Consider the following 15,993-nt stretch of genomic DNA (forward strand, 5'->3'; position numbering starts at 1 on the left):
CTGTACTGACTTTGGGTGTAGATTACTTGCGTGTAATCACGAGATGGTGAAGCCATCTACTTATTGTTCCTGTCGACCTTTGATAGTCTAAATGTACTGTGTACTTAAAAAATCAATTAATTTTATCGGGTATGATTGACATTGATTGCACTCATTTGACTCAAATAACGCATATAAAGCTTTGAAATCAATGTCATTGTCAGCCACTCAACACCAGATCAATTCAACCATAGGAATACATACATTTCCTCGAAAGATTACTGCAATGTTCACCATGGAAACTATTCCTAAAATCGGTGGAATATTCCTTGCCTTTGTCGTAATTTTTGCTTCCGCTCAACTCGAAGCCATCGTGGAACCAGGGATTCCACTCGAGCAGGAAGTTGTGATCGATTCTGGCTCACCAACCAATTGGGGAGAATGGTTCGCCTTCGAAAACTGTCCTCCAAACACCTTCGTCTTCGGAATGCAGCAAAAGAACCACGGAGAACAGGGTGCATTTGGAGAGGATACGGCCCTTAATGGCGTGACCTTCTTTTGCGGCCCTTTCGAAGCCAGTGTCGAAAACTTGACGGTTGTCAAAGCCTTCGAAGACGGCAATGGTACCGAACCAATCGTCCATACCGCAATCACTTCCCAATTTCACGATTGGGGAAGCTGGGGCAAAACTTCAAATTGTTCAAAGTATGAAATAGCGACCGGGTTTCAGATGCGATTTGAACCTAGCGGAGGATGGTTTGTGGATGATACGGCAGCAAACAACCTACGTTTGTATTGCAATGGGAGAAAATTTGAGTACTTGGAAGGGGATGGGACTTCCTGGGGTGGATGGGCGCAGGGACAGTGGTGTCCCGCTAAAATGGCGATGTGCGGGATTAGTACGCAGGTCTACTATTCCTCAGGGACAGGTAAGATCTATATAGCTATATATGCGTTACCCAACAATATCTCACTAAATCCCGCTTTAATTACAGACGACGAAACTGCAATGGACGGACTTCGCGCTAAATGCTGCGATATCCCCAACCCAGCCGCAATTTGTATCCCTACCGATCAGTGGGACCTTGTCATCGAGTGCGACAATCTTGAAGCAATTTCCCCCACGACATGCACCTACTCAAAGAAGGTCGGAACTAGTAACTACACCTCTACTTCGGAGAATCACTGGGATATTTTGAACACTTATACCGAACTTGGGTTCGGAATTGGCGGGGCGGCGGGTCCACTCCTTCTAAACTTCCATTCCAACCTCAATATCAGTACTTCGACTGGATACGATTGGAAGACATCGTCCACAGAAATGTGGAACGAAGAGATCACGACGACGGTTACATTTGAAGTACCGGCCCGCGTAAGGAGCGAACTATTTCAGATTTTCGGTCATTGTGGTATCTATGGTGCTAGGGCTACCCGGTTTAAGAAAGTCGATACCGAGGCGGATGGTACTGGATTTTTGAAACAAGTTGTATCTTATTTTGATGCGTAGATTTTTTGAAATTATACAATAATAAAATATATGTTTATGCAAGCAAATATGTGTCTACATACAAGAAATACATAATATGCATGATTTTAATTTGATTATCTGGTATGCAAAAGTTCTTGGGGCGTGGTCAATTCAGGCATTCAATCTATGCTGCACTACACAGATCAATTTGTATGCGAAATATGTATGCAAATGTTTAATTTCCGCAGCAGGTGTCAAATATCCATGAGTTAATAAGCTACATAATTGCAAATCTGATTAGCGTTACGTAAGTAGTGCAGCCTGAATAGTACATACGCCGCAAAACGTGATATGAAGACCCACCAATTTTCCAAATGTATTTATATATACATATACATATATAAATAAGTTCTCATTATGCAAATGCATATTCCGATACGAAAGTGACATACATACATATGTAAATAGGTACATAAATATGTACTTATGCACATACCGAGTAACGAACCAATTTCAAAATCACACTTTGTACACAATTGCAGTCAACTTGTCGTTATAATTGCTACAGGCATATTTTTATGTATTTATCTAGCAAAACCAACGTTTCTACCCGAATAAAAAATCCCATATTTTTGCCAAGCAGATATCAGTATGTACAAATGAACGTACAAATGCATCATTTTTTACTGCATTTCGTTTAAATGAGATATGATTTACCCATTCATAACGACAATTCAGCCTTGAACATGAGGCATTACACTCTCACTACGTACATATTGATTATCAAACAAGTTTCATCCTGTCATATGGAAGCACAAATCTGTTCGTCCATGACAAAATACATAGCGTTAAATTTTTCAGTTTAATTAATTAACTAAATAACCAATTCAAAATGTCTTTAATCAAACCCGTACCTGGTGGGTTTGACCTAGTAAAAAAGTTACTGAGCGAATCACACACAAAATTCAGTATTTTGTACAAAGTATTTCTTGCAAATCATTTACCGCACGCGTTATACACTCATTGTTCCCTCGGAGGTAATGATTTATAACTATTTACTATTTTCGAACAATATTTTTACAATTGTATTATAAAATATTTACTAACTCCAAATTTATAGCCTCTTTGCAGCGAATCCAAGAATACTATGACGCGTACATTCTAAAACTGGAACCGTTGAGAGACCCTGGATTTGAAATCAATTTGAGCAATGCATGGAACTACATGGGAAATAAAGAGTTAGTCCATTGATTGATTATTCGAAAAAATGGAGAAATAATTAATTAAAATTTGTTATGTATAGCGCTTATCCAGAATATATGCAATTTTTCGACAAGGAAATCCAATCCCGCAAAATTAAGGGGTGCATGTCCATATTTTTTCCTAAATTGATCGGACTATCGTTAGGTGAGGCGCTCCACCCACTTATCCACATCGGATATGGGTTAGAATTTGATAATCCAGAAGTCCTATCAGAAGGTGCAATGCAATTTTATTATATAACTTAAAATACCGATACACTAATTTCATGAAAATAAATGTTACTAAATTTTCTTTAGGATTTTCTTACGCTTGTACTTATCCTTTGGAAGCATCTTCTATTCTGATCGAGGTTGAACCACGGCCTGACCCAACAGAATGGTGCTCTGGTATGATTGAAAAATAATTTGCGACAAATTCGCAATTTCACAATTTTTAATTCACAAATTAAATATTTTGCATTCATTCCTTAAAGTTAATCAACTGCTTGAAACTGTCCGAGCCATGGAGGTCCCCACGTTAAACCCAGCCATGAAGAATTTCCATGATAAGACAGAATTCGTAATAACTGAGTGGGTAGAGTTAAGAGACATTTTAGAAAGGTACACTCCAAATCGGTACAGTTTTCACATTTTTCTTTTACTAAATTTCGAATTTACCCAATAGTTGGGACCACTCCTGGCCTGGACCAGACGGAGATGATAAACTTTTCTCCAAGAAACTTGACGAGCTAACTGAGGCAGCAATTCTACTTACATTTTGCACACATGCAGATAAAATCGACTTTTTTCTGGTCCACATTCTAACCGCAAATCATGCCGTTCGAAGTATTCTTCCTCACTTGGAGAAATCCAGCTGGAAAAGAAGCATCCTTCTCGCCAATCTTCTGGGTCTCTTGACCACTTACGTAATTCAAGGCAGACCAGAAGTCAAGCTCAATTTTGTGGCAGAATACACTCCAAAAAATGCAGACCTGACTTGGGAGGAAATTGTGGCAGACGCTGTGTCGAGGGAGGAGGAGCATGTATCAAAAGTCATGAGGACACTTGTGGTTTACATGGAAAGCGTACCAGAGGCTGAACGAGGACCCATCTTTACGGACGTTTTTATCAAAAAATGTGCCCTGAAAGCGGTCGATGCCGTGCAGGATATAAATTCCTACCTTTTTTAAAATGCCAATATCTTCGATGTCATTACACAGAAAAATGATTGAAACAGAAATACAAGTATTAAACTATATACACATTTGGTCAATATGTTGGCCATGCAGCGAAATTAACGGAAAATTACTTAAATTTACTTAAATTTCCATCTAGGATAAAGTTGTACGTATGTGAAGTCGTCTAAATTTCTGAGTGATTATAGTGCATTTTATTGTACCCCATATAAATTAGCATTAATTCGAAATCTTTTCATCTTTATTAAAAGTAAGATTTCTAATAAACTGTACACTTTTTCAAGCTAAATTCTTACATTTTTCAATACAATTATCAGTATCAGTATCTAATCTCTTTGCCATTAAAGTTGCATAAAAATCAGGATCTGCACCCTCAAAGACCAATTCACCTCCGTCACCATTTCTTAACTCTCCCAGATAAGACCGACTTAGCTCCTCGTATCCCAAACGACCCACAATTTTCATAGTGATCTTGCTCGAGAAGAAGTTTCTTGTCATGACGAATCCCCTCTCTTTAAACTGCAGCAGCGATCTGACATAGATTTCGGAGGCGAGACCTTTCCCCCGGTGCGTCGTGGCGACAGAGGAGAGAAATCCCATGGCGTAGGTGGATTCCGCGTACCGCGTCGACAGACTCTCTTGCGCCATCTGGAGCAAAGTGTCCTTACAGATTTGCACTTTCAAGTTGTCCTTCGATTTGTAGGTTGATGTCAGATTCATCTTTCGCCTCGAGTCGTAAGCAATCCTAACGGCTGCCACCTGAATAGTAAAAATAAAAATATTTATTCGTAGGGTATTTATTTTGCAAAAAAAATTTCTATGAGAATTTTCACATTTGTACAACTATCCAACTCTATTAAGTTTAGGATGAAATTACGACGCTTACGACATAAACTTATATTTGTAGTTGCAGAGGTCTAAAAAATCCAGTAAAAAATCCGGTAAAAAATCCAGTAAAGCTTCCGTGGTCGTGAGAACCCTTCATGCAAATTTATAAACTAAAGTACTTAATTCGCCAAATACCTCTCCAGTCTCCTCATGTACTGCGAAAAGTGAAAGTGAATCCTCCAAAAACTGTTTGACCACGTCGTCCATATCATTCGCCTTGGATTCTGTGTATCCAAGAAACTGAGTTATTGGTTCGTCTTGATAGTAATATTTTCTCAGGAAGGCAGAAATGATGGGGTATTCAGTGGAGCCGGCGATTTTGAAGGTGTAACCCGTCTCTTCCCAGGGTCCTTCCACTTGGGCAATTTTACACTTCATACTTTCCGTCAATTATTTTGGACTGGACGATCCACGACTATGTTCGAATGGGAGAGGTGAATGAGAACATAGTTATTTAGTTGGAACTGCATGTTTATATATGTAGCTCTCATCAAGAAAACGTTGAGAAAAGGACACATGCCATGAGAAAATACGTTGAGATTTTTAATACGATAGGGTCATGATCAAGGTCAATTTCACAACTCAACAATCTCACGACTTATAAGTCATCTTTCTGATACATATACGCACAAATTCAGGTTTGTTTATATAATACAGTGAAACGAAAATTTCATCAGCAATTGGACTAATTTATTTTAATGAATGACATCTGAACGTATTTATTTATCCTTAGTATGGAATGACAATCTCAATTTAACAGCTAGATTAAGAAGCTTATGAATTAAATTCTAACTTATCAATTATGTATGCCTAACTTCAATTAATCTTTTAAATAAATATGTATGTAGTGCATACTATGTACAACGTTTTCGCTATCTACATTTTCCGCTGTTCATACAGTACAACCTAATCTTTATTGCAAATTACTTACGTTTTTTCACGAGAGCTCTGTAATTAATGCGAGGTCATAATTTTGTTCTCGCCCATAAGTAAATTGTCATACATACAATTTTTTATCGGTTTAATATTTAAAAGCAGTCGTCTACTTAATACACAAATAATCTTATCAAAATACTTATTAATCAAAATGATCAGCGCAATTATCTGTAATTGACCAGGAATTTTAAATCATACACATACATACATTTATTTATATGTGCACTTATGTACCTCGAGGTGCATATTCAAAGAAGAACTATGTATGTATCAACTAGTACATACATGTGCATCGTTTATTATCGTTCAAAGCATGTGCACATTAAAAGTATCAAGAAGAGAATCTAATTTTAGAAATCAAAATTAATGAGGAATTAAATACTGTAGAAATTATCAAGTTTCATTGTATATACTTTCATCCGTAATGGCGAATAAAATGGTTATTGTCCTATTTAGAAGTCCTGAACTATGTATTGGAATTGGATTTGAAACAATCAAATACAATTCCTTGCAGTTTAGGCTGAGAACTTTGGTGGTCCGCAGACCTCGGACCACCACACACACAACACATCACTTGCATACCTACACATAACATCAGGCGATTCCCATATACTGATCAATGACCGTTTTCTACATAGCTATCTGGCACATGCATCTGAATGAAAATGTTTAACAATTTTCCCATGCGAACTACATGCGAAAAATAATATTATATCTGCCATAATAAATATTATTTTTCCAACAAAGATATCCAGTTCATCTCCAGCATGTACCTTTGTGCAAATTGGTTTTAAAGTGGATTAAAATCAAACTCGTCAATATTTACGGACAATGAGAACGAAACCCCATAATTGGTAATTACCTCACTTGTTTGAGCAGGCTTCAGATTTTTGCGAATCATTCCAAAATACGAAGGTGTATCAGCACCATAAATTTGGAACCAAAAATAGAAAAAATTGGTCAAGTATGGTTTCCAATTCAAATCTCGCTTTAACTCGTAAAAAATCAAGCGAGCATCCACTCCTCCAATACGAACATGGAGGATGCAATATCTGTAAGTTCTTGGACCAATCGTTCAAAATGCTTATTTACAAAACCCAGTCTTCATTTACTACCAATTTATACTTAAGAAGTAATTAAGATTTATGTGTAATTATAGCCGAGTTGGGAACCCCGGTAAAGTTCCTACTTCCCGGAAGTAATTTCAGAATTGGAGCAACATTACTAATTACTACGTTAAAAGTGATTAGTTCCGTTTACGATACTTTTACATGGTTTGGATACTACGGGTTTCAAAAAAAGCGACGACAAGAGAGACTTAAACTTCGGAATGAAATCAAAGTAGTTAATAAACTAAAATTTGTACATACTTAAAATCTGACTTAAATTTATGTATGTTTTGAAATGCAGGCTGAAATTGTGTCCAGCACCGATGGGACATCCAAAACTTGGCGTGCGAACAGGGAAATTAGGGATATTCACGTCGAATTAGAAAAAGGGAACATTAACACAATGCATAAAGTGTTTACTCTTGCCATAAGAAAATTTGGCTCTAAACAATGCCTCGGGACACGTGATCTCCTGACGGAAGAGAATCACTTTGAGGTAAAACTTACCATTATCTCCGGTTAAAATAACCATCAACTAATTTTCATTCCTTCCTAGAATGGAAAACTCTTAAAGAAATGTGAACTTGGGCAGTATCGGTGGAAAACCTACACCGAAGTGGAACATCTCGCCACACATTTTGCCTTAGGATTGACCACACTTAATTTAAAGCCGAAAGAAAGCCTTTGCATTTTTGCTGAAACTCGGGCCGAATGGTTTGTTGCTGCGGTGGGGGCCTTCAAAAATAATTATACGAGTAAGTCCTTTATCTTATTGAAGTCATTACTAACAAATTGTACATATTTCATTAATTTTATGTTCTTAAGTCGCCACGTTGTACTCAACTTTGGGGGAAGACGCCATCGTCCATGGTCTCAACCAGACAGAGGCAACCGTTGTACTCACGTCGAGCGAACTTTTGCCAAAATTTCGCTCAATCCTCCAACAAACTTCGCACGTACGACACGTGATTTACATGGAACATCAACTTCACCAAGAAACCGTAGATGCTTCATTGTATCCCGGAACCATAAGTATTTACCCCTTCAGCGAAATTATACAGCGTGGGAGAAAAGTTATTGATATTAGTGCGTGATCCAATTTTATTATAAGTATCTCATTATTTGTTTCAATAATTGGCATACAATTTTACAGAATTGGAAGCACCAGAACCGGACGATGTCGCCATAATTATGTACACCAGCGGTTCCACCGCCGTGCCAAAAGGTGTCCTTTTGTCGCATAAAAATGTGGCGGCTGCCATGTTTGGAGTTACCGATGGGTTCGGACCGGTTTTTCCGGACGGTAATATTTAATTCTAATTATTAGCGTCATTTTTCTAATTCTCAACATTATTTAGACATTTACGTCGGCTATCTTCCACTCGCTCATGTCATGGAACTGGCCGCGGAAGCAGTGTGTTTCTTGCAAGGAGTGCGAATCGGCTACTCGTCGCCATTGACGTTAACTAACAGTTCTCTCAAAATTAAGCCTGGGTGTACCGGAGATGCCGTCGAACTCCGACCCACGCTGATGGTCGGTGTGCCCTTTGCGCTGGATCGGATCCATAAAATGATTAAAAGTCAGGTCGACGAGGGTAGCGCCATGAAGCGGGCGATTTTCTACTTTGCTTACGACTACAAATTGAAGTGGAACTATAAAGGATACGATACTCCTCTCGTAGACAGAACTATTATGAAAAAGACAAAAATGGCGTTAGGGGGTCGAGTTAGAGTTTTAGTTTCCGGAGGTGATCCTGATTTCTAAATTTAGACTTAATAGCTCCAATGAATTTACTTATTTTCTTGTTTTGAATAGGAGCTCCGCTTGCAGTAAACACGCACGAATTTGTTCAAAATTGTTTCTGTATCTCGATAAGTCAAGGGTACGGTTTAACGGAAACGTGTGCATCGGCCACGTGTACAATTCGTAAGGGCTAAATTCTTTCCTCAATTACAAAATCAGAGATACTACTTGGTACATACATAGCATATTTTTGAACTAGAGGGAGATACGACCCTCGGGTCAATCGGGCCACCTCTCCGATGCACCGATATCCGACTAGTCAACTGGGACGATGGCAACTACACCGTAAACGATGTTCCCCTTCCACGGGGCGAATTGGTCGTTGGGGGTGACGTAGTGGCGTTAGGGTACTTCAAAACGCATGAAACTACAACCCACGATTTTTTTCTGGAGGATGGGAAACGCTGGTTCCGGACTGGGGATATTGCTGCTGCTGAACCGGACGGATCCTTCAGAATAATTGGTTAGAAGGGAACCTTAAGTACTGTCCCATCTTGATTTCTTTCTGATAGTTTTAATCAATAGATAATTTAGTGTCACTTAAACTTTGTCATAGAACATACGGTGTAAAATCACGCTTTCGCGAAATCTTTGGCGTAAGCTGCACCAAAACGTACACTTTTTCCAATGCTTTTAACATAGACAACAGTCCTTAGAAGGATGACATGAAATTTATAAATTATGTCTATCTGTAATTTCATGCTGATCACTAAAAAGAACGATGCAAACACTTGCCATTTTTTTCCAAATTGCGAAAATCTGCAAAATTTTCTCAATTTGAATTTCGTAATTTTTTTGAAATTTCAACAAAATATAAATGTTGAACTTCTTTTAAGCATTACCAAAAAGTTTTCAAAAAAGATTTTTTTTCTTATTACAACAAAATGGACAAATATTTGCAAACATTAAAATTCACAATTTCTCATGAAAAAAAGATAACATGACCAGTGACAGTCTATTTTAGGTAGTTTTCAATATTGTTGGCTATATTTATTTCTGCAAGTTGTAAACATTTTTGGAAATTTATACCGTCAGCTTTTAACATATTCAACAAAATCCATCCATCACTTCAGATTTTAAGCTTTTTAAAAAACTGGATAAAATTTCATCTGGGAGGGACCCTCCGGGGTCCCTAGATGTATATATGACAATAGGACGTCCTATTTAATTTTATCCAGTTTTTTAAAAAGCTTAAAATCTGAAGTGATGGATGGATTTTGTTGAATATGTTAAAAGCTGACGGTATAAATTTCCAAAAATGTTTACAACTTGCAGAAATAAATATAGCCAACAATATTGAAAACTACCTAAAATAGACTGTCACTGGTCATGTTATCTTTTTTTCATGAGAAATTGTGAATTTTAATGTTTGCAAATATTTGTCCATTTTGTTGTAATAAGAAAAAAAATCTTTTTTGAAAACTTTTTGGTAATGCTTAAAAGAAGTTCAACATTTATATTTTGTTGAAATTTCAAAAAAATTACGAAATTCAAATTGAGAAAATTTTGCAGATTTTCGCAATTTGGAAAAAAATGGCAAGTGTTTGCATCGTTCTTTTTAGTGATCAGCATGAAATTACAGATAGACATAATTTATAAATTTCATGTCATCCTTCTAAGGACTGTTGTCTATGTTAAAAGCATTGGAAAAAGTGTACGTTTTGGTGCAGCTTACGCCAAAGATTTCGCGAAAGCGTGATTTTACACCGTATGTTCTATGACAAAGTTTAAGTGACACTAAATTATCTATTGATTAAAACTATCAGAAAGAAATCAAGATGGGACAGTACTTAAGGTTCCCTTATAGAGATTAAAATTATTTAATAATTTACATATGTACGTCGTACGAATGCATCTTTTAATAAAATTTAATACAGATCGTAAGAAGGACCTCGTCAAACTTCAGAGGGGTGAATATCTCAGCATGGGAAAGATTGAATCCATCTTTAAAACGTTTCATTACATTGAAAACATTTGTGTATATGGCGACCCCAGTAAAGACGTGTGCGTCGCATTGGTGACTCCCATTCAGAAACAGGTGCGATGTTGATTTCACTAAATGTTAAACCAAATCTGTAACCACAAATTTCCAATTTTCATAGCTCGAACTTCTCTCAGCCAGTCTTGGCAATGGAGATAAACTGACCCTGGCAGAAATGTGTTTAGACGCTGAAGTGGAATCCGCCTTCTTGGAGCTTGTCCAAAGCTTCGCGTCAACCACTAAATTGCACCGGTTCGAAATACCTGCAGCCCTGAAGCTTTGTCCAGAACCTTGGACACCAGACAACGACATGGTAACTTCCACGTTCAAATTAAAGAGACGAAATGTGCAAAAAGTCTTTCAAGCTGACATAGATCGGATGTATGCGGGCTTGAAAACGAATGAATGATGCGAAAAATTTGGTTCAAAGAATAAAATATAATTACGAAATGTAATTTGGTGCTTAAAGTAAGCTGCTAAAAAAATTATTTTCTTTTCAAATTGCAACATGTCCATCTAACAAAACGAACAAATCATAGTCAAGCGGGTTTTGGAGCAATTTAGAGCATTCTATTAAATTTATCTTGTAAAGTTTGCCTTTTTCATGTTCAGATATGAAGATATCTATTTATATCCACTGATGAATTTGCAACTTATGAATTAATTTAGTAAACATCATGATATAATGATAAACAAATATTCTTTTGTCCACATTTTTTTCAACGTGTCTAAAAAGAAATGCCTTTGATTTGCTCAATTGCAGAAATAAGTACCCGAATAAAATCCTATTCAGAGATCGTTCATAAAATTGAAATTTTATTGAACGTTCCAACAAAAGTTTTGCTATTAATATACAATTCTTTATTTCACGTCAATAATTTTTTTAAAATTAAAATTCAATTTAACATTGTGAATGTGTATCCACACATTCACCATATGACGGTGGTAGGTCAGAATTTATTTCAAATTGGTCATTTCCATGAGCTTCGGGAATCACTTGGACAAACTCTTTATGACCAGCAGCCTCCATCTCTTTTTCAGTAGGAGCTAAAATTGGGTAATTATGCAGAAATACTTATAATATTCATGCATTTCATTATTATCGAAACCTCGTAAACATGTAAAATAATTAAAACACCTGTAGATTGCATGACCACATGAGTATTTCCAACTTTCTGAATTTTATGCTGTTTCCATCTCCGCCAACACACAACAAGAACCAGAAGTGTTATTAAAAATATCCCAATTGGCAACGCATACGGTAATATTTTCATAGCATCATCATCATCATCGTCATCGTCGTCATTATCGCGGTCACCACCTTCCTCGTGGCTGTCATCATTGTCTTCATCGCTATGATCTGTGTTACATACGAGATAATTTATTAACACGACACGACGCGAATTAATAAATTTTATGTATTTGTTATATTTGAAAACGTTACCGTCATCACCACGGCAATTGACTTCATCTAAATTGCGTCCCACCACCCCACAACTTGGGCTCTTATCGCACTCAAGTTTTTTGTGAATGCATCTTCGATTTCCATTTTCGCTCACTCCACAATCAAAATATCCTTTTGTGCATTTCTCCTTGCTTGCTGATCGATTAGCAATTTTAAATTTTTTAACCATCAAAATAATTAAAATAAACTATGCAAACCTCACAAATCTTTTGGTACAAGGTGCCCACAACTTTTGCAGTCCAACAGGACCCAGAATTCTGGGTGGAGTCGACTCCACGGGTTACATTGAACCAACTTGAGCCAATAATGGCTTCAATTGCGGTGTCTTTAGTTGGTGATTGATTATTACAAATCCAAGTGGTCAAATTTACATTTTCAGCGTTTCGAATCTCCAAATACGGTTTTGCCCCTGGATTGCTCCTTGGACAGGAGAATTGTTGCAGTGCAAGTGAAATGCCATACTTTTCAGGGTCTTCCCGAGTTTGGAATATCTGATTTTTGGATTTGCAATCAATTGTACGAACTTTTTGGGGCGATCCTTCAGACAAGTCTGTGATTAAAGTAAACGCAAAATTAATTAAGATTGAGAGATTAATAAGCAATGAATGAATGAGAAGATTCTTTACTGATGGGGTCTGCCGCTAAAATGGAGGATGCTGTATGCAAGCAGAAAATTGTAGAAATTAAAAGGAGCTTGGTTGATGGAAATGCCATTCTAAGCGAAAACTGATAAAGTTTTCACTAAAAATGACAAAAAGCAGGAATAAAGAACTTGTATGCCAAATTATGTAACTGGTATAACTATATACGTAAATATTTTAATTTAACACAAAAAAACATCTCCATTATGGAGTGGGTATTGTTATAGAGGGTTATCTTGATTTTTATAATTTTCATTATAACTTATCTTAAGTATTTGTGTAGTCGTTTATTCATACGTAATTTATTATTGCGATGCCGCATCAGGTGTCCTTTGTACTAATTATTTATGTGCTAAATTCCGTAGTTGTTAATAAAACGTGCTGTATGATTTACCAATCTGGCCAGAAGCAGACATATTTTGGTATTTTATCCGTCATTTGAAGTAGTGAAGATGCATGCAGTGTTGAAATATACGTTCATATATATGTAGATATAAATACGTAGATAAGTGTAAAAATGAGTCATACAGATATTCACCCACTCGTAACGTAGACAATGTAACTATCAATCATAGCACTTTGTTTTTCAACTAGTTTTTCAAACACGTGGATAAGCTGTTATATGTACGTTTATCTATTTAAACAGGTCAACGTCCTTTTGTAGATATATGTAAATGTTATATATGCATTTGCTCTTCAAAATCTTGGATATATCTACAGAACTACAGACATACTCCAGCTAATGACCCAATTTTCCATAACGACACAAATTACATGCATATGTAACAAATCCTACCTAAGGTGAGCAGTCTGCATATAAATTAAATATGCTGAGCCCTGTACAAGAAGGAAATATCTATGTACCATACAATGTAGGTGAAATGAAGAAGTTTATTAGCCTCAGCGATACGTAACTTGGTCAAATTTGATTTAGATAAATTTAATTGTTTATCAATTATTTACTTCTTTTTGAGATATCTCACAAACCCATCAGTGGTTCTTTTTCCTGTGTATTCGTCATTCCATTCGCCACCTTTGAACAAATAGAAGGTTGGACAACCTTCGACTGGGTGATTTTCCACTGCACATGCCTTCTCTTGAGTTACGCAATCCACACCCCCAAACTTTACGGAGTCATTCATCTTCTTGGCAGCCCCACCAAACGGCTTGGCTACCTTTTTGCAGTGGGGACATTCTATAAATGTATAAATAAGTAATTGTACAATTAATTTGACCAGCTTAATTCCTTCTGACAAATTGTAATTATCTCGTATTAACTGACTTGGCATGTAGTAGAGGATGAAGACTTTGTCATTTTCTGACACAAATTTGTCATGGGTATCGTCCGTCAATTCTTCAATAAGCTCTTTACCGTCCACTCCTGCCCAGAAATCGGCGTCGGAAAGACCTCCAGTTTCTCCTGGGTCGGAAAGCAAGCATTTCTGTGAAGCGGAGAGTGCAAAGAAGGTGGATAAAACAAGAAATAGCAACATTTTTAAAAATTGAATGTCTAGTGTGATAAGTAAAACCTGTGAATTTATAGCATTTTTATATTAAAAAATATGTTTTGGATCAGTTATACTGCGGTTCAAGACGTGGAGAAATGGGTACGATTCTTTTAAATGGTGTAATTATACACATGAAAAATGTGGTCAGGTTAATTTAATAGGAAATTATTAGTGTTGCTGATTTTTTTCTACTGAATTTGTATAATTAATTATAATTACCGATTAATGTCTGTTCATATATTGTGTAGCACAAGTACAATGCATAAAACCCTAAGCCTTTACAAACATACTCGTGCATAATTAATTGGGGAAAAAGTTTTAGGAAAATCTATACCTACTTACTTACATATCATAGCGAAATATATATTCAAATATGCATGTACATAATTCGTCCAGCCTGACAAATCCAAAGAGTAAATAATGTCATAAGCAATTTATTTATTTTTTGCTTGTACATAGTTGATAGTATTGCTAAATTCATGGCAGAACAATAATTGAAATTGCAACACCAGAAACAAGACTGTACGTTTTTATGCATATATAAGCATGCACCTATGTATATTATACAGTAGGTACACAAAATTAATTGTGGAATCTTGGTGAACCTCGAATAACGGTTGTTTTACTTTCTTATTTCGTAATTTATGTATGCTAAATATAAAGAAATTGATATTTGAAAACTAGACATTATTTTCAGAGCTAAATTATTTGTATTGAGACTGGCCAACTCCAAAGTCATCGGATACGCAAAGCTTTATGTATGTATGGGCATGCACATATGAAAATATGTATGCATGGTCTAAAAATACTTAATTTATTTGCAATACTCTTTAACCCTGTAACCTTCATATATAAATAAATGCTAAATAAATACAGATACCTCTATTAAGTGGGTCTACATATTAAGTATGCATTACATATCTCCCTGAAAATTTCTACCTCTACCTCTAAACCTTCATCTGGAATCAAAATCCGATCTTGACAAGACATTTTCCGTCTTCTCTGGGAGGACGTTATTGCATTTTGTAATAGCGTGCAATTTAAAGCGTAGGATAGTGTTCCTGTTTCTAATTTTTTCCGCTTACACTATGCGGAAAATATTGACATGTAGACAATGTTGAAAATTTGGTTACATGCAAAACTCGTAAATTACTTGCCCAACTACGTATGCGATTTTTATGCCCTAACAATATTTCTGCTCTTTCGTTTCACAAAACTCTGAAGAAATGTGCTTTGTGCATTAGGAGAATAACAAATTCTTCATTTATAAAAATTTATAAAAATTTATAAAAATTGATACGTATTTAGCCGAGTCAGTCCGACATGGGTGATCAGTTGTACCGTCTGTTGGTCGACGACTATAAATTCGATAGCGACTGATCACATCATGCAAGCAGATTTCTCGGATTGATTAATATTTCACACAATATCTCCAAGGCACTCATTCAGGGTTCGCTACCCCGGGTTTTTGTGGGTTGGGGTTTTTGGGGTTTTTGTGGGTTTTTGGGGTATCAAATCTCCGGAAAAACCCTAATGCTTAATGGGGTTTTTGCGGGTTTTTGTGGGTTTTTGTGGGTTTTTCCGGGGTTTTTGTAAGATTTTGGGACAGATTGAAACAAAATCCCTTAAACTACAACTTAAATCAATGCTAATTAAATTGACGGATTCATCATGAAATTTTGAGAATTTTCATGTGCGACTTGAATTTCCAAGTTTTACTGCATACTTCCAAGTTTGCATGCGAAATATGAATTTTCGATTTAACAGTCCAACTCAA

At 36.4% G+C, this 15,993-nt stretch overlaps 6 protein-coding genes across 6 annotated transcripts; 3 read left to right on the forward strand and 3 right to left on the reverse strand.

The window, feature by feature from the left end:
- Positions 1 to 188: 188 nt before the first annotated feature.
- LOC110857547 lies at positions 189 to 1,533 on the forward strand. The gene is made up of 2 exons (XM_022106134.2): positions 189 to 908; positions 975 to 1,533. The coding sequence occupies exons 1-2, from the start codon at positions 191 to 193 to the stop codon at positions 1,484 to 1,486; spliced, it is 1,230 nt and encodes a 409-aa protein (XP_021961826.2). The 5' UTR covers positions 189 to 190; the 3' UTR covers positions 1,487 to 1,533.
- Positions 1,534 to 2,195: 662 nt separating this feature from the next.
- On the forward strand, positions 2,196 to 4,169 carry LOC110857565 (oxidoreductase AflY). Its single transcript, XM_022106154.2, has 6 exons — positions 2,196 to 2,484; positions 2,568 to 2,685; positions 2,751 to 2,926; positions 3,007 to 3,096; positions 3,183 to 3,309; positions 3,374 to 4,169. Exons 1-6 carry the CDS (start codon positions 2,340 to 2,342, stop codon positions 3,876 to 3,878), a joined length of 1,161 nt encoding a protein of 386 aa, XP_021961846.1. The 5' UTR covers positions 2,196 to 2,339; the 3' UTR covers positions 3,879 to 4,169.
- LOC110857566 lies at positions 4,098 to 5,342 on the reverse strand. The gene is made up of 2 exons (XM_022106155.2): positions 4,908 to 5,342; positions 4,098 to 4,643 (listed from the first exon to the last, which is right to left on the reverse strand). Exons 1-2 carry the CDS (start codon positions 5,148 to 5,150, stop codon positions 4,164 to 4,166), a joined length of 723 nt encoding a protein of 240 aa, XP_021961847.1. The 5' UTR covers positions 5,151 to 5,342; the 3' UTR covers positions 4,098 to 4,163.
- An 817-nt stretch (positions 5,343 to 6,159) lies between these two features.
- LOC110857799 (long-chain-fatty-acid--CoA ligase 4) lies at positions 6,160 to 11,044 on the forward strand. Its single transcript, XM_035858324.1, has 11 exons — positions 6,160 to 6,762; positions 6,868 to 7,049; positions 7,119 to 7,313; positions 7,374 to 7,572; positions 7,643 to 7,903; positions 7,971 to 8,120; positions 8,176 to 8,565; positions 8,634 to 8,744; positions 8,821 to 9,084; positions 10,499 to 10,659; positions 10,724 to 11,044. The coding sequence occupies exons 1-11, from the start codon at positions 6,675 to 6,677 to the stop codon at positions 11,009 to 11,011; spliced, it is 2,289 nt and encodes a 762-aa protein (XP_035714217.1). The 5' UTR covers positions 6,160 to 6,674; the 3' UTR covers positions 11,012 to 11,044.
- A 346-nt stretch (positions 11,045 to 11,390) lies between these two features.
- Positions 11,391 to 13,226, reverse strand: LOC110857800. Its single transcript, XM_022106412.2, has 5 exons — positions 12,694 to 13,226; positions 12,270 to 12,617; positions 12,047 to 12,202; positions 11,741 to 11,962; positions 11,391 to 11,649 (listed from the first exon to the last, which is right to left on the reverse strand). The coding sequence occupies exons 1-5, from the start codon at positions 12,779 to 12,781 to the stop codon at positions 11,504 to 11,506; spliced, it is 960 nt and encodes a 319-aa protein (XP_021962104.1). The 5' UTR covers positions 12,782 to 13,226; the 3' UTR covers positions 11,391 to 11,503.
- A 355-nt stretch (positions 13,227 to 13,581) lies between these two features.
- Positions 13,582 to 14,240, reverse strand: LOC110857741 (protein disulfide-isomerase A5). The gene is made up of 2 exons (XM_022106352.2): positions 13,991 to 14,240; positions 13,582 to 13,903 (listed from the first exon to the last, which is right to left on the reverse strand). Exons 1-2 carry the CDS (start codon positions 14,199 to 14,201, stop codon positions 13,668 to 13,670), a joined length of 447 nt encoding a protein of 148 aa, XP_021962044.1. The 5' UTR covers positions 14,202 to 14,240; the 3' UTR covers positions 13,582 to 13,667.
- Positions 14,241 to 15,993: the final 1,753 nt, after the last annotated feature.

Source organism: Folsomia candida, unplaced genomic scaffold (genome assembly GCF_002217175.1).
Source record: "Folsomia candida strain VU population unplaced genomic scaffold, ASM221717v1 Fcan01_Sc019, whole genome shotgun sequence".
Classification (NCBI taxonomy): Eukaryota; Metazoa; Arthropoda; class Collembola; order Entomobryomorpha; family Isotomidae; genus Folsomia; species Folsomia candida.